Consider the following 13,812-nt stretch of genomic DNA (forward strand, 5'->3'; position numbering starts at 1 on the left):
AAAAGCTACAACCATGAGTTATTTTCTGTTGTATTCTACATGAAATTGCACACATTTCCATATATAAAACTTTATGTAACGACTAATATAAAACAGTGCAAACATTACGACAACGTGACGAAAGAATTTCTGGCGCGGACGTAAGGAAAAAGTTTTTTTCAAAAATTCTTTCTGGCGCGGACGTAAGGAAAAAGTTTTTTTCAAAAATTCACCATAAATCGAAATATTGTGCTAGAGACTTCCAATTGGTTGCAAAATGAAGGTAAATGATTAAATATTACTAGATCGCAAGAGTTTTAGCTTAAAATTGCGTTTTTTGACCATTTCGGTCGAGTCAAAGTTGACCGAAGGTTGAAATTTTGGCAGTTATCGTGGTTTATATGAAAATATTTCCAAACTGATAAAACCTACAACCATGGGTTGTATTTTGCTGTAATGTACACGAAATTGCGCACATTTTCATATATAAAACTTTATGTAACGGCTAATATAGAACAGTGCAAAAATTACGAAAGAATTTATGAAATTTTCGGCTGAGTTACCACCCGTGCGTAAGAAAAAAGTTTTTTTCAAAAATTCACCATAAATTGAAATATTGTGCTAGAGACTTCCAATTTGTTGCAAAATGAAGGTACATGATTGAATATTACTAGAATGTAAGAGTTTTAGCTTACAATTGCGTTTTTCGACCATTTCGGTAGAGTCAAAGTTGACCGAAGGTTGAAATTTTTTGTAGTCGACGTATGGTACGTCCACTCGGCACCCAACAGACAATTTTAGTCGACGTATGATACATCCAATAGGCGTTTAAGGGTTAAAAGTTAGCTTAATACATTACCCTTAAAAAAAGAAATAAATGGTTGACATAAAAATAGAGGAGAGTGTGAAGATTAATATACTATTTCCCTTTCTCCCCATTCCACCGGTCTATTTTTAGAAGTCTTCTCAACCTCGTTTTTAAAAACTTCACTTTGTCTCTTTCTCTTTTTTCTGAAATGCTCTATATCTCTATGTTTAAGAACAGTGCATTTACCGTTTGTAGACTGTACAGGTAAAACTAGATCAATTTAAAATTATCTACTGTACAGTTAAAGACATACAGAAAAACAGTAATACAGTAAACCCCCTTTATTTGCGGGGATACGTACCACACCCTCCCCCCCCGTGAATAGCTAAAATGCGCGAATACTTAAAACCCCTCTGAAAACACTTAGAACTGCCTATTTTGATAGTTCAAAAAAAAAAAAAAAACACTCTAAAAAGCTTATACCTGAGGATTTTAAGAATTTTATCACAAAAAGTGCATTTAGTCTTGAAAATTAAATGAAAATACAGTAATTAGTGAATATTTCTCAGTGAAAAATAATGCAAATGGGCAAATTTTCCATGAATAACATGTATATATGTTCCCAAGAGAAATCCACGGATAGGTGAGTCCGCGAATTGTGAGAACGCGAATACGGGGGGTTTACTGTACATAGGTTGTGCTAATTACGAGAGAGAGAGAGAGAGAGAGAGAGAGAGAGAGAGAGAGAGAGAGAGAGAGAGAGAGAGAGAGAGAGAGAGAGAGAGAGAGAGAATTACATATAAAACCTTTGGCCCGCTAATCAGCAACACTCCCCCTTCTTGTTAAATTGACATGTCTGACAGCTTTGACTTCGAGCCTCTTACAAAACATGAGGGGAAGATATTTGTTTGTTTAAAATATGCATCACATACAAATTTTTTAATTACAGTTATATTATATTATTATTATTATATATTATATATTATTATTATTTAATCTTATTATTTCAAAATTAGTACTTATTATTAGGTAAAAAATTTATTTATCATACAAAATAAATAAACATATACATGTACCATAAAAATTCTCTCATCTCAGTAAAGAGAGAGAGAGAGAGAGAGAGAGAGAGAGAGAGAGAGAGAGAGAGAGAGAGAGAGAGAGAGAGAGAGAGAGAGAGAGAGAGAGAAATTATTACTTTTATTATTTAATATTATTTAATTTACACATAAAAGCTTGAAAACTTATAAATCACATAAAAAATTAAACAAACACTTTTGCAGGGTTTCTCAGTATTCGCAAATGTTCGTGTGTCTGTGAAAAACTTGTGTATGACAATTAGTTCCAAAGAAATATTCGCATCTGTGAATTTGTGCAACTCGAATCATGCAAGTTTGGGGTATACTGTATTCCAGTATTCATGTCAGGAGCAAAGAAATTTTACAAAATGCGTAGGACCATCATATGGATCGTTTAATTTAAGGAGGGATGTGCTGATATAGACTACAAGCATATTCCTTTTCTGTGAGACGTAAAAGTAAAATTAAGATTAAAAACGCAGGATCTTATAAGCACACTAGAAGAGGTAAAGAGTACAAGGAAAACATGAAGAAAGTAGATTTGGGAAAAGCTTGAAAGATAAAACTTGCTGCAGTTGCAAAATTCAAATTACATGTCTATCACACTGCTTCAAATGAAGATGGTGGAAAAAACAAGCACTACTCACACAATCCCAGAAACTAGAGGACAAAGTTGAATACATGAGTAGCATGATACTGGAGACCCAAGATATAGTAGTCAAGGAGGGAGATAGCCGAGATTAGACAAGAAATTGCTCGAATGAAATAACAGATAAAACTGTATTCCCAAAAAGGGGCCTGCAAAATCCAGATGAATTCTTTGCCAAGGACCACCAGGCCACTCCCATGGATGAAGAGGACGGGACTAGGTTTATTTCTAACACTTTGGCAAGCTGCGCAACCCAGCACAAAGCTCTCAAATATCTTTGTCTATCCCAGGCCATCATACATGCAATCGAGCCAAGGATTTTGTTTTAATAATACCTTGGTGTCCACAATTTAATTCTCTTAAAAACTGCCTTGCAATATGCCAAGGGTACTACTACTCTTCAGCCTCACAGTACACAACCATCTTCAACAGTTAATTCCAATTCTTTACCCTTGAATAGCTTCAGCTCTTCCTCTACAAAGTGAGGCCAACCAGACATAACATATTCATAAACTGGACAAAACAGGGCCAGTTCTTGTTGCAGAGCGCATGTCTCAAGAGTTGACAGGGATTTTATCTAGTTGCTCAATACTGAAGACTCATCTTTGACATCCAACCTCCATGAGTTATTGCAGTCTAGACAAAGGGTCTGCATTTGCATGCTTTTGGGATACCCGATACTCCAGCTTATAAGTGTACGGTGAGAGAGTCCTAACCCTGCAAGTGCCAGACTTGATAGGATAAGCCATGTAACTCCCCACTGCACTTCACTGAGGTTAAAGATAGGATCTGTATGGTGCCTGGGTTAGACTGCAGAAAATGAGTCATAACCAGCTTGGGAGAACAAGACAGCTCAAGCTCCTTGCGAGCATGGATAGCTACTGGTGAAGAGAGTTCCATACCCTTCAGTCTAAACACATGGCTCTAAACTGTGAAATAACAATTCACCACAGACTGTGAGGAACTTGCCCCAACAAAGGTATACCAGGAAATCAGTGATATGTTGAACAGAACCCTTTACATCACCAATCACAGAAGTTGGCCCACCTGCCTTAGTACACATTCACAGAGGAACACCAGAGGTAGCCCAACATTTGCAGTGCAGTCCTGTGAGAAAAGCCCTTCTCTTTCGGGATTTTTGGATAACCTCCCCACTCGGGATAACCTACTGGAAAGATTTCAGGGCAAGTAACACCGCTTGCATTTCCACAGCGTCAAGGTGTAGATGCTCATTCTCAACCCATTTAGCTGTGCACCTTTACCACTCTTCAATGCTTCTGTGAGCAGATGCATCTTGGAAAATGGAGACTTCAATGAATTCCCGCAAAAGGATTCCTGTAATCCATCCACCATGTACAATCCTCTAAAATTTCCCTGCTCAAGGGCACAAGCTGGGAGGGAGGATCATTTGGTACTGACCAGTGATGCTCCAGTTGGCACAGAAGCAAATGCAGGTGGAATTGCTCTTGCAGAATGAATGTCTTCTGAGATGATATAGTGGCCAAAAACTGATTTGCCCAAGCCAAACTTGTTCCTGGAGAGAGAGGGACTGCACAGTCTCCTCTCTGAGCTAGCTCTTAAAAAAGTGGAAGGGAGAGATTTGAAGCCTGTGTCTATTACAATGCCCAGGTACTTTGCCTACTACTTGGGTATGAGATCTGGCTTCACCCAATTTTTCATGAACCCCAGTTCATGACAAAATGGTAGAATGCATTCTCTGTTCCAGAATACTGTAACTAGATCTAAAGAGGACACCAGAACTAGGCAACTGTCTACATAATGCAGCAGGCATATAACCCATAATGATACCTGCAGGCCCACTGCCAGCCCAAAGCACACAGCTTTGAACTGGTGCACAGTCCAACTGCAGAGAAAGCTGAGGTACTTCCAGAACTAATGAATGGTTACTTTAACATATGCGTCCTTCAGATCCAATAACAGTATGAAGTCCACCCCTCTGTTGGAATTCAACAAAAACTGTGCCATTTCTACCTAGGACCAAGTTTGAAGGGCAAGACCATTCAAAGGAGCAAGACTGGTGATAGTCTTTAGCCACCAATTACCATCTTCACAAGGAAGAGATGATAGTAGCTTTCAGGGAATTCAGAGGATATGAAAGGAACAGTGCCATTTATAAAGCTAGAAGTGGTCCCTAAATGGCATATGGTAACTGTCCATAGTACACAAACTACCCATGGCTCCATCCACTCTCTGCCACAATGCATGACAAGCATACCACTACCCATAGCAGATAAAAAAACGGACTTCTGCTAAGCAGACCTCTCCCTTCTTCTTCCACTTCCCTCCTTTCTAGCCATGGTTGGGAGAGGAAGGGCTTGACCCCTACTCTTTCCAGAGGAAGAAGGCTGGGTTACCTGTCTAAGTAAAGAATCACTGGACTCTGATCTTCTCCTCTCCAAAGCTGCCTCCACCTTCCTTTCTGGGAAAAGTAAGGACAAACCTAGTACTGGACTGTTTTGCATAATGAGACTACTCTCTGTCAAAACCTAAACAGGGAAGGAAAGATGTCCCATCTCCTCAAGAAGAAGTTTCCTCCTGACATCAGCAACCTACTAAACTCTTGCATTCTCATTCTCCAATCATACAACTGTAATGGCAAAGTCAACCAGAGTGTTCGACCAAAAGTTAAGCCACAAAGTAGCCTAGAAAACAGCCATGGCATAAGATTCCATGGCTCCTGACTGATGCAAAGATAGAAGTACTTTTCTGATAGAGACTCTCCATGGATAGGTTCTTTGTCAACCCACAGACTAACAAGTTCAACTGAAGGGAAGTAGTATCTGATTCCTCAGGCACATAGAACCTACACTTGTACATCAACAGTAAGCGATACTCTCTCAGTCTGCTGGACAGCAAGGAGCTGTCTAACCCAGAGATCAAACCATTCACTTTGCCCAAAATCTGGGATCACATCAACCTGACAGTCTCGCTTCAGGAGCATACCCAAGGGTGAACTCTATCAACAAGACTGAGGCTAGGTGCAGAGCAGTGGAGGCATACACAAAATTATTATGCTAACATATGAGCGCAACATTCTCATGAAAGTGCCATTCCAACTTGGCATGCTGAGGTTCTGGAGGCAACATACTGTCCTGTCCCATCAGGTCCTCAATAGCACAAGATGGGTCCTCTCCCAAAACAGAGATCCACTGGTATGCTCCCAGGACCATGGTGCACACCAAATACTACAGTACCAGCAGCCGTGGTCAACCAAATTGTACAACTAATGCTTATTAACACTGAAATTAATGAAGAATACAGGTAAATGACCACTTGTGCTGTCATTCCAACATAACACACTGACATGGTGGCAGGCAATGGGCCTGTCAGGAAGCTGCATGATTGTGGGCAAGCAGACTGTCCTAGTTTCACTGGGCAGTACTACCCCTGAGAAAGCCAGCGAATGCTTCTTATCGTTCCTCTTCTTCCTACTGAACCTCTCCCACTACAAGAGAGACTACTCAACACACCCCTTACAAGGGAAGAGATTACTACAAATCCTACCCTAATATGTACTACAATGCCTGTGTGGAGACAGAGGAGACATAAAGCACCTACAAATGTGCTCATGTCCCTTGCAATGCCTTGTATTAATTTTTTTCTCCATTTCTATTCTGTGAAAACCATATAAGGATCCAACTAGAGGTTTCAACAACAATGCCTAATGAAAGAGTGCCTAGCAAGGGTGCAGTAGAGACCTCCACAACAGAAAAAACCTGAAGAAAAAAGTGCTCAGTGATGGCAGGTGAATGGAGGGTATTCTCCCACTCACCCCCCTTACCCAGTTAATTACCTTGTTATCAAGTTTCAATAGCCAAACTTAGCATGTACCAATGATTACTCCTACACTGAAGGTGATGGTTTATATTTCCACGGGAACAAACCTTGAATACATCAAACTGGAGTACTTACCACTCTCCTTTCTCATTAAAATATCTGTTTCTCGATGTGGGGGCATGGCTGAAGACCCCTACTGTAGTTTGGGAGACAAGTCACATTCAAATCTGAAAAATCATAAGTACCAATATAACAAAGGTAGACATTAAATCATTTTATGATGATGAATATCCATGCAAAAATACTAACACTTTGCATAATGACACAATGGAAAAGTACACTAATACATACATATAATCTGGATCCACTGACACAAAAACACTTATATAAAATACAGCAAAATAAAATACTGAGCTCATTATAAACTGACAAAAGGAATATTGTAAATGACCCAGTGAGCTGGTTAATATATTTTACAAAAATCCTTATGTACCCTGCAGTATATTTTCTGTAGCAGGGACCTCAGTACAATATAAAATACATGAAAAACTTGCAGTAGCAGTTGCTTAAGGTATATGATTCTAATACTCTGACACTGAGTACAATTAAATCTTTTGCTTTTGTAATGCATACCAAGATTTAGTCAAGTATCTTGAAAAATGTTTCCTTCATGAATATTGCTTTGTTTTTCAAAAATGGTTCCTACTAGTGTAGAACAGAAACCATGACATCCCTCATTATGGAATCTAGACTATCTGTCAATTTATACATATCAGATTGAAAAATTACATTTTCATAATAAAATTAAAGTTTCGTATATACTTACCCAAGTAATTACATAGCTATAGTTTCTAGCTCGTGTGGTAACCTTTTAATTAAAAAAATTGTGGTAGCACTTCGATTGTTTACTGTAGGTGACAAGCCCCGCCCACTGATGGGAGTACTGGAGAAGCCTTAGCAGAAAACCTCATTCTGTTTGTGGTCTTATGTCCATGAGAGGGGAGGAGGGCAAGATCCGATTTTGTGATTACTTGTATAAGTATGTATGAAACTTAACATTATTATGAAAATGTCATTTTCATGTAAGTAACTTACCAAGTAATCACATAGCTGAATCCCACACTGAATGGGGGTGGGATACATGGACATATTCTATTCCAAAACATCAAGGCATGGTAATGACTTTAAAAAAGAAAATTTGCTAGCACTGAAACAATGCTTGTCATTCCCTTACCTAGTAAGAGAGGGTCTGATCGCTGGCAAAGCATACACAAGTGCCCTTGCCCTGGGTGCAGTACCAATATAAAAAACAACCAGACAATGCTGTCACCTTCACTGAAAACACAACCCATCCACTGAAACTGGTGGGTGCTCCAGGTACACTGTACCCCCTGGCTCCCGAAAATTCAACCCCTTACTTCAAGACGAAGAGATAGTAGGAGAAAATTGTTATTTTCATCATAAAATTAAGTTTCATATATACTTACCAAGTAATTACATAGCTGTAGGCTATAGATTCTACTCGCGTGGCAGCCTGAATTTTGAAATTCGCGGAAGCACTTCTATTGTTTTCGTGTAGGTGACTAGCTCCACCCATTTTTGGGGAATAATAGGAACAAAACAGCTGAAGAGCTCAATTAACTTGTGCCCTTTTGTCCATGAGAGCAGAGGAGGGAGGGCTCCCATTCTGTAATTACTCAGTAAGTATATATGAAAATGAAATTTTTATAATAAAGTAAAGTTTTATATATACTTACCCAGTAATTACATAGCTGTAGATAGTTTCCTCTTGCACGGCAGCTTGAACTCAAAATTTTGTGGGCAATGCTTTAAAGTTTAGTGCAGGTGACTGGTCCTGCCCACTAACAGGAATACCGGGAACTACTTAGCAAACAACCTCAATCTGTTTATGCCATATGTCCATCGGAGGAGAGGAGGGAGGGCTCCGATCATGTAATTACTGGGTAAGTACATATAAAACTTTATTATAAAAACATCATTTTTATATAGGTAACTTACCCAGTAATTACACATGTTATGTGGGCTTTCCAGTTCAAGTGAGTATCAAATACTAATCCCAAAAATTCTGCTGTTTGGCCAACTGGTATGGAATGATTTCTGATTTTTAAATCTACTTCACCTTTTTTCCAATCTTTATTTTTATAAAATATTATTGCTTAATCTTTTGTATAGAAAATTTAAAGCCTACAGATGAGGCCCATTCATCTACAGTATTTTTATTATAGTTTTATTATTGATTCACTCCACATGTTTTATGCGAGATGCTGAATAATATATGGCAAAATCATCCATATATGAATTACTTTTAATTCCGATTGGTAGATTATTACTGATATCATTTACACGTGTTGCTAAAGTAAACCGCATGCCACTATGAATGCTTCCTTGTGGAACACCATTTTCAAGTGGAAATGTACTTGACAATACATCATCAATTCTCACTTGAAAAGTGCGATTTGTCAGAAAGTTTTGCATAAACCTAGGTAAATGTCCATGGATGCTGTTGTTATGTAACGTTTATTATATTGTATATCTCCATGTAGTATCATGCCTTTTCTATGTCAAAAAAGATGGATATATAAATTTGTTTTCGCTCAAATCCTCTTCGTATGTGGTCTTCCAAGTTAGACAGAGAATCCAGTGTAGATATGTTACATTGTGACCCAAATTGAGTGGGAATCAATATTTTATTTTCTCAACTGTGCCATGTTAGTCGAGCATTTACCATTTTCTATAGTAATTTGCATAAACTACTTAAGAAATTGGTCTGTAATTGTTCACATTACTGGGATCTTTTCCAGGTTTGGGGATAAGAATAATTATAGCTTTACGCCATTCATCAGGAAATAAATTTCGAAGCCATAAGTGGCTATAAACTCTAATAATTATGACTCTGCCAAAGGTGCTAAATGGCAGATCATTTCAAAACAAATATTGTCACCTACAGGGGGCAGACTTATTGCTGTTCAACAGAGCAAATTCCAACCCTTCTATATTAAATTTCCTATTATAATATATATCTTCTGTTATTTCAAAATTTATTGTTATTAATTCTATATTGTTTTTCTTTGTGCAGAAATGCTCATCTAAATTTTTGTCACTACTTACTACTGCTAAATTTTCTCCCATTACATTACCGTGCCTATTTCTTTTGGATCAAGAATTCTTTGACCATCTTTTATTATGGCATGTTTAGGTGGTTTAACATGGGTACCATTTATTTCCCTGAATTTTTCCCATATTTTTTGTATGGGAGTATCATTAGAGAGATCTGATACATATTTCCTCCATGAAATAATTCTTCCTTGGATTACTTCTCTTTTGAACTTTGCAAATATTTTGTTATATAGAGGTTTTAATGTATCAAATTTCTAATAATAATAGTCAGTTTTTGTACATTTTCTTCTAATACCAGCAATGTTTTATTCATTTTACTGAACTTTCTATTCAAATTATCTGATCATCTTCCAATTTGGTGTTTTATTTTTATTAATTCTGTTAGTTTTTCAGATCACCATGGGACTTTGTTTTTTGTTGGATGAGATTTTGATTTTGGTATTGCTTTATCAGCAGCATTTTTAATGAAATCAACAAGAAATTTTCCATAATGGTCTTTTAAACATTCAAATGGTGGGATATTCCTAGTGTGGAATTCATATTGCTCCCAGTCTGCTTTATAAATGTTATATTGAGGGGCATGCTTGGCGGGATCACTTTGTAATAATGATTAATATTGGGAAATGATCATTTGTATGCAAGTCGTCAACAGTATTCCAATCCAATCTTTCTACTATGCTTGTTGTACATAAGAGTTAAGTCGATTGAGGAAAATGTTCCAAGTGTTTTAGAAAAATATGTGCTGATTTCATTATATTTATACAGCACACGTCATATGAATCTATGAATTCTTCTATTTTATTCCCTGCTCTATTTGAGTCTGTACAATTACAGTTCCACATCGGGTTATGAGCATTAAAATCACCTACTATTAATGAAGGCTCCTTGGCATTATAGTATCAAGTAATTCTTTAAGTTTGTCAATGTCGTAATTTTTATTAGGTTGGTTGTATAAATTATAAATTACATAATTATCGTTTTTATTCAAATTTGGATACCTGATATTTGCAAGTCAGCGATGTTTACAGGTATATTGTCATAAACTACTTTGTTATGTACATATATGGCTGTGCCTAAATTTCCTACTTCCTCTCGTGATGTTGATGCTAAAGTATATTTACCTATTGTTCACACAGTAATTTCTTCTTGCGATTTACTTTTCTGTGCTCCGTTACTTCTATTTCTATGCATTTTTGTTTCTTTATTGGTTCCTGTTATTGAAGAATATGTGTTTCTTGGATGGATCTTGAATTCCTCTTACTTTTAATTCCATCTTAGCCTCTTATAAACATCCCTGTTCTTGTAACATTTTCAATTCTGTATTGTATATATAGTACATATATTCTTTGGACCTTGCATGATGATCTTGTCCACAGTTTACACATTTTGGCTCACTACATTGCCATTGTGTGGCATGTTCGTCAGATCCACAATAAGCACGTATAGGTTCATTTCGACAGTTTTTCTCCGTGTCCATATTTACTACAATTTTGACATTGTAGTGGCTTTGGAACATAAGGTCTCAGTTCTCTATTTTGGCCCAAAATGTTTATTTTTTGAGGTAGATCTTGACCCTCAAATTTTATTTTTGCAATCCTTAATACTTTATTATTCTGTTTACTTGGTATTATATATACCCCACAATCTTGGACTTTGGTATATCTCAATTTAAGAGAGTCCAACAGCATATACTGTCAATACTTTTTATGGATAAATAGTCTTCAGACTGGTTTTTTGTTGAGGCTTCTATAAGCCACATCTTTATTTTTATTTGTCTTAATGACATTTCAGTCTCTGAGTGTCTTTTTAATAATAAGTTTTCCAACTTTAGGGCTGAAATTTGTTGTTCTGGTTAGAAATCTTGACCAACTTCCACTCCCAACGAGAGAGTCGAAATGAGTCAAGGTTGGGTATACACAATATTTACTTCTTTTGGATTTGTTTTGTACTGGAGCACAAGGTTCCAGTGTGATTACATTAGGATTCTTTTTTGATTTTTCTAAAGAAAGGTTGTCAGAGGAGGTTCCAGCGGTTGTCAACTGTGCTGAGTTGCTACCATCAAAGGGCCCAGGGGTACTCGAATCTTTATTTTCATTTATCAAAAAGATTTGAGGAGAAAAAAATTAACCTGAAAACCTTAAAAAGATGTCACCAGCTTTTCATGGAGTTTTATTCTTTCACCAATGGCATAAGTGAGAACTGACTCCCAAATGTCGGCTTCCTACCCTACCCGCCAGGGGATGGCACAACATGATTAGAGCAGCCCAAGTGTAAGCCAAACCTGCTTGCTAGGACTGAGAGTATTACAAAAATACAATCATCCTCACCCCAATCATGTTACAGGCAAACCGGATAGAATGCCAGAGTCCTATTCCCAGAACCAGATCTGCCTTTGAGCTATCAATATGAAAACTCTCAGGTCCGAACATTATCGGGCAGTTGATGGTCCTGCCACAGTTCCCACTATTTAGCTTCAGATATAAACCCAATCCCAGCTATGATATCGTTTCCTATTTAACAGGTCCAATAAATTTTAGCAAAAGTGGAAAATTCCACTAAATTAATCCAAAGAAATATATAATTACGTATGAGACTCTTGGACTCAAACCCAGGAACAAAATCCTGGGGTTCAAGAGCCCCCTCACCATGTCAAGGTGTCCGACATCGAGGGGGGCCAATGTCAGCCTGCTCCATAGTTTGCAGATTCTGACAGACCACGGGATCCAAGGTTCACTTGGTGGGAAGGACCTGCTTTTGATGGCTCAGTTCGTCCGCCAGAGCATTTAGTTTGCTCTGAATAAAATGAGTGACTAGACTCACTCGGTTTTAATATGCCCACAGTAGAAAGTCTCTCGCTGTTTGGCAGAGAGAAAATGAGTGAGTGCTGCCTCGCTTCTGTATGTATGTTAGGGCTGTGGTATTTTATGAATGGACTACCACAGTCTTGTTGTGAACTAGGGTTGAGAAGCACTGAAGTCCTACGTGAATTGCTTTCAGCTCTCTGATGTTGATGTGAAGGTTCTGTTCTTCTGGCGACCACGTCCCAGAAACTCCCAGGTTCCCCAAGAGGACTCCCCACCCTAGAACCAAGGAGTCTAAAAGAAGTCTAGGTCTGGGCTCAGAGGACAAAGGGTTTTCCTTCCAAAAGTCTTCGTTCGGACTGCCACCACTGCCGGTCTGACGTGATCTCTGGGTTTATGGGAAATGCATAGGTGTCCGGCTGTGTTTCCCTGTCCCAGTTGGCCTTGAGGTAGAACTGCAAAACTCTAAGAAGTTTGCCTAACTTGACGAATGTCTTGATGGACGACAGAGTTCCCAGTACTTTCATCCACTGGGTTGAGCAAGACAAAAGGACTAGAAACTTGTGGATCATCTGAAGGTATCTGGCGATTCTGATGGCAAACAGAAAAGCCCAAAAAGTCTGAGAGTTGAGATATCTCCAAATAGAGGTTTTCTTGTCACAGGGCCAACTGGGACTTCTGAAGGTTGATGATAATTTCCAGTTCCTAAGTGAGGAGATTTTCAAGTCCTTCGTGCATTTTTCCCTTAATAGGGATTGGAGAGGCCGCCTTTGATATACAGTGCAGTTCGAGCTAATAAGGACTCAAGAATGCAGCCATAGCTGTCGGTGCCTTCAAATACACTTAAGTATTCCTTTTCATCTTAGAGTACATAGGGGGAAAACTTCCTTTAGGAGATATGCCTATCTAAATGTAAGGAGAATTCTTGAGGTGTGCTTTGGATGAAGGTCATGAAATAGAGATTGTGCTCAAGCCAATTTGACTACGGTATTTCGAGCTAAGAACACTGAATGTGCCAACAGTAAGTTTATATCGTTTTAGTTAATATAAACAACGCAATGCATTGATTTAATCACAATTTGAACTATCGTAAGAATGAAGTAACCTGGGTGTCATATATAAGACTTAGGCTACGATTAGGTCAGAACGTTTCGAAACGTTTAGGCTATATGATAACACTGACGATTTAAAATGCTCTACTTATTCTGAATGAGTCGGAATACTGGAAGACAAACCTTAGATACTTCCAGGAGTCCAGATGGATGGGGATGTGAAAGTATGCATCCTGCACATCCAAGGTTTATCATCCAATTGCCCTGGTGAATGGATGAAAGGACTGACTGGTTCGTATCCATCTTGAACTTCATCTTACGGATGAAGAGATTGAGGGCGCTTATGTTGAGGACAGGTCTCCAAACCCTGATGATTTGGGGACCACAAACAGATGGTAGAGAAGCCCTCTGAGTTGATGTCCTTGACTTCTTCTATGGCTCTCTTTCGAAGGAGAGAGGAGACCTCCTTTAAAAGGGCCAAATGTTTTTCAGAGCCTCTTGTGTAGGCCGT

At 38.2% G+C, this 13,812-nt stretch overlaps 1 protein-coding gene across 3 annotated transcripts in view; it reads right to left on the bottom strand.

The window, feature by feature from the left end:
• Window positions 1-13,812, bottom strand: part of obe (obelus) — a 437,154-nt gene that overhangs the window by 408,885 nt on the left and 14,457 nt on the right. For all 3 annotated transcript variants that reach the window (XM_067124317.1, XM_067124318.1, XM_067124319.1), the window contains exon 2: window positions 6,446-6,537. In XM_067124317.1, the coding sequence (XP_066980418.1) occupies window positions 6,446-6,491 (46 nt within the window). In that variant the 5' untranslated portion in view covers window positions 6,492-6,537. The remainder of the gene's footprint in view (window positions 1-6,445; window positions 6,538-13,812) is intronic.

This window comes from Macrobrachium rosenbergii, chromosome 22 (genome assembly GCF_040412425.1).
Source record: "Macrobrachium rosenbergii isolate ZJJX-2024 chromosome 22, ASM4041242v1, whole genome shotgun sequence".
In the NCBI taxonomy this organism is placed as follows: Eukaryota; Metazoa; Arthropoda; class Malacostraca; order Decapoda; family Palaemonidae; genus Macrobrachium; species Macrobrachium rosenbergii.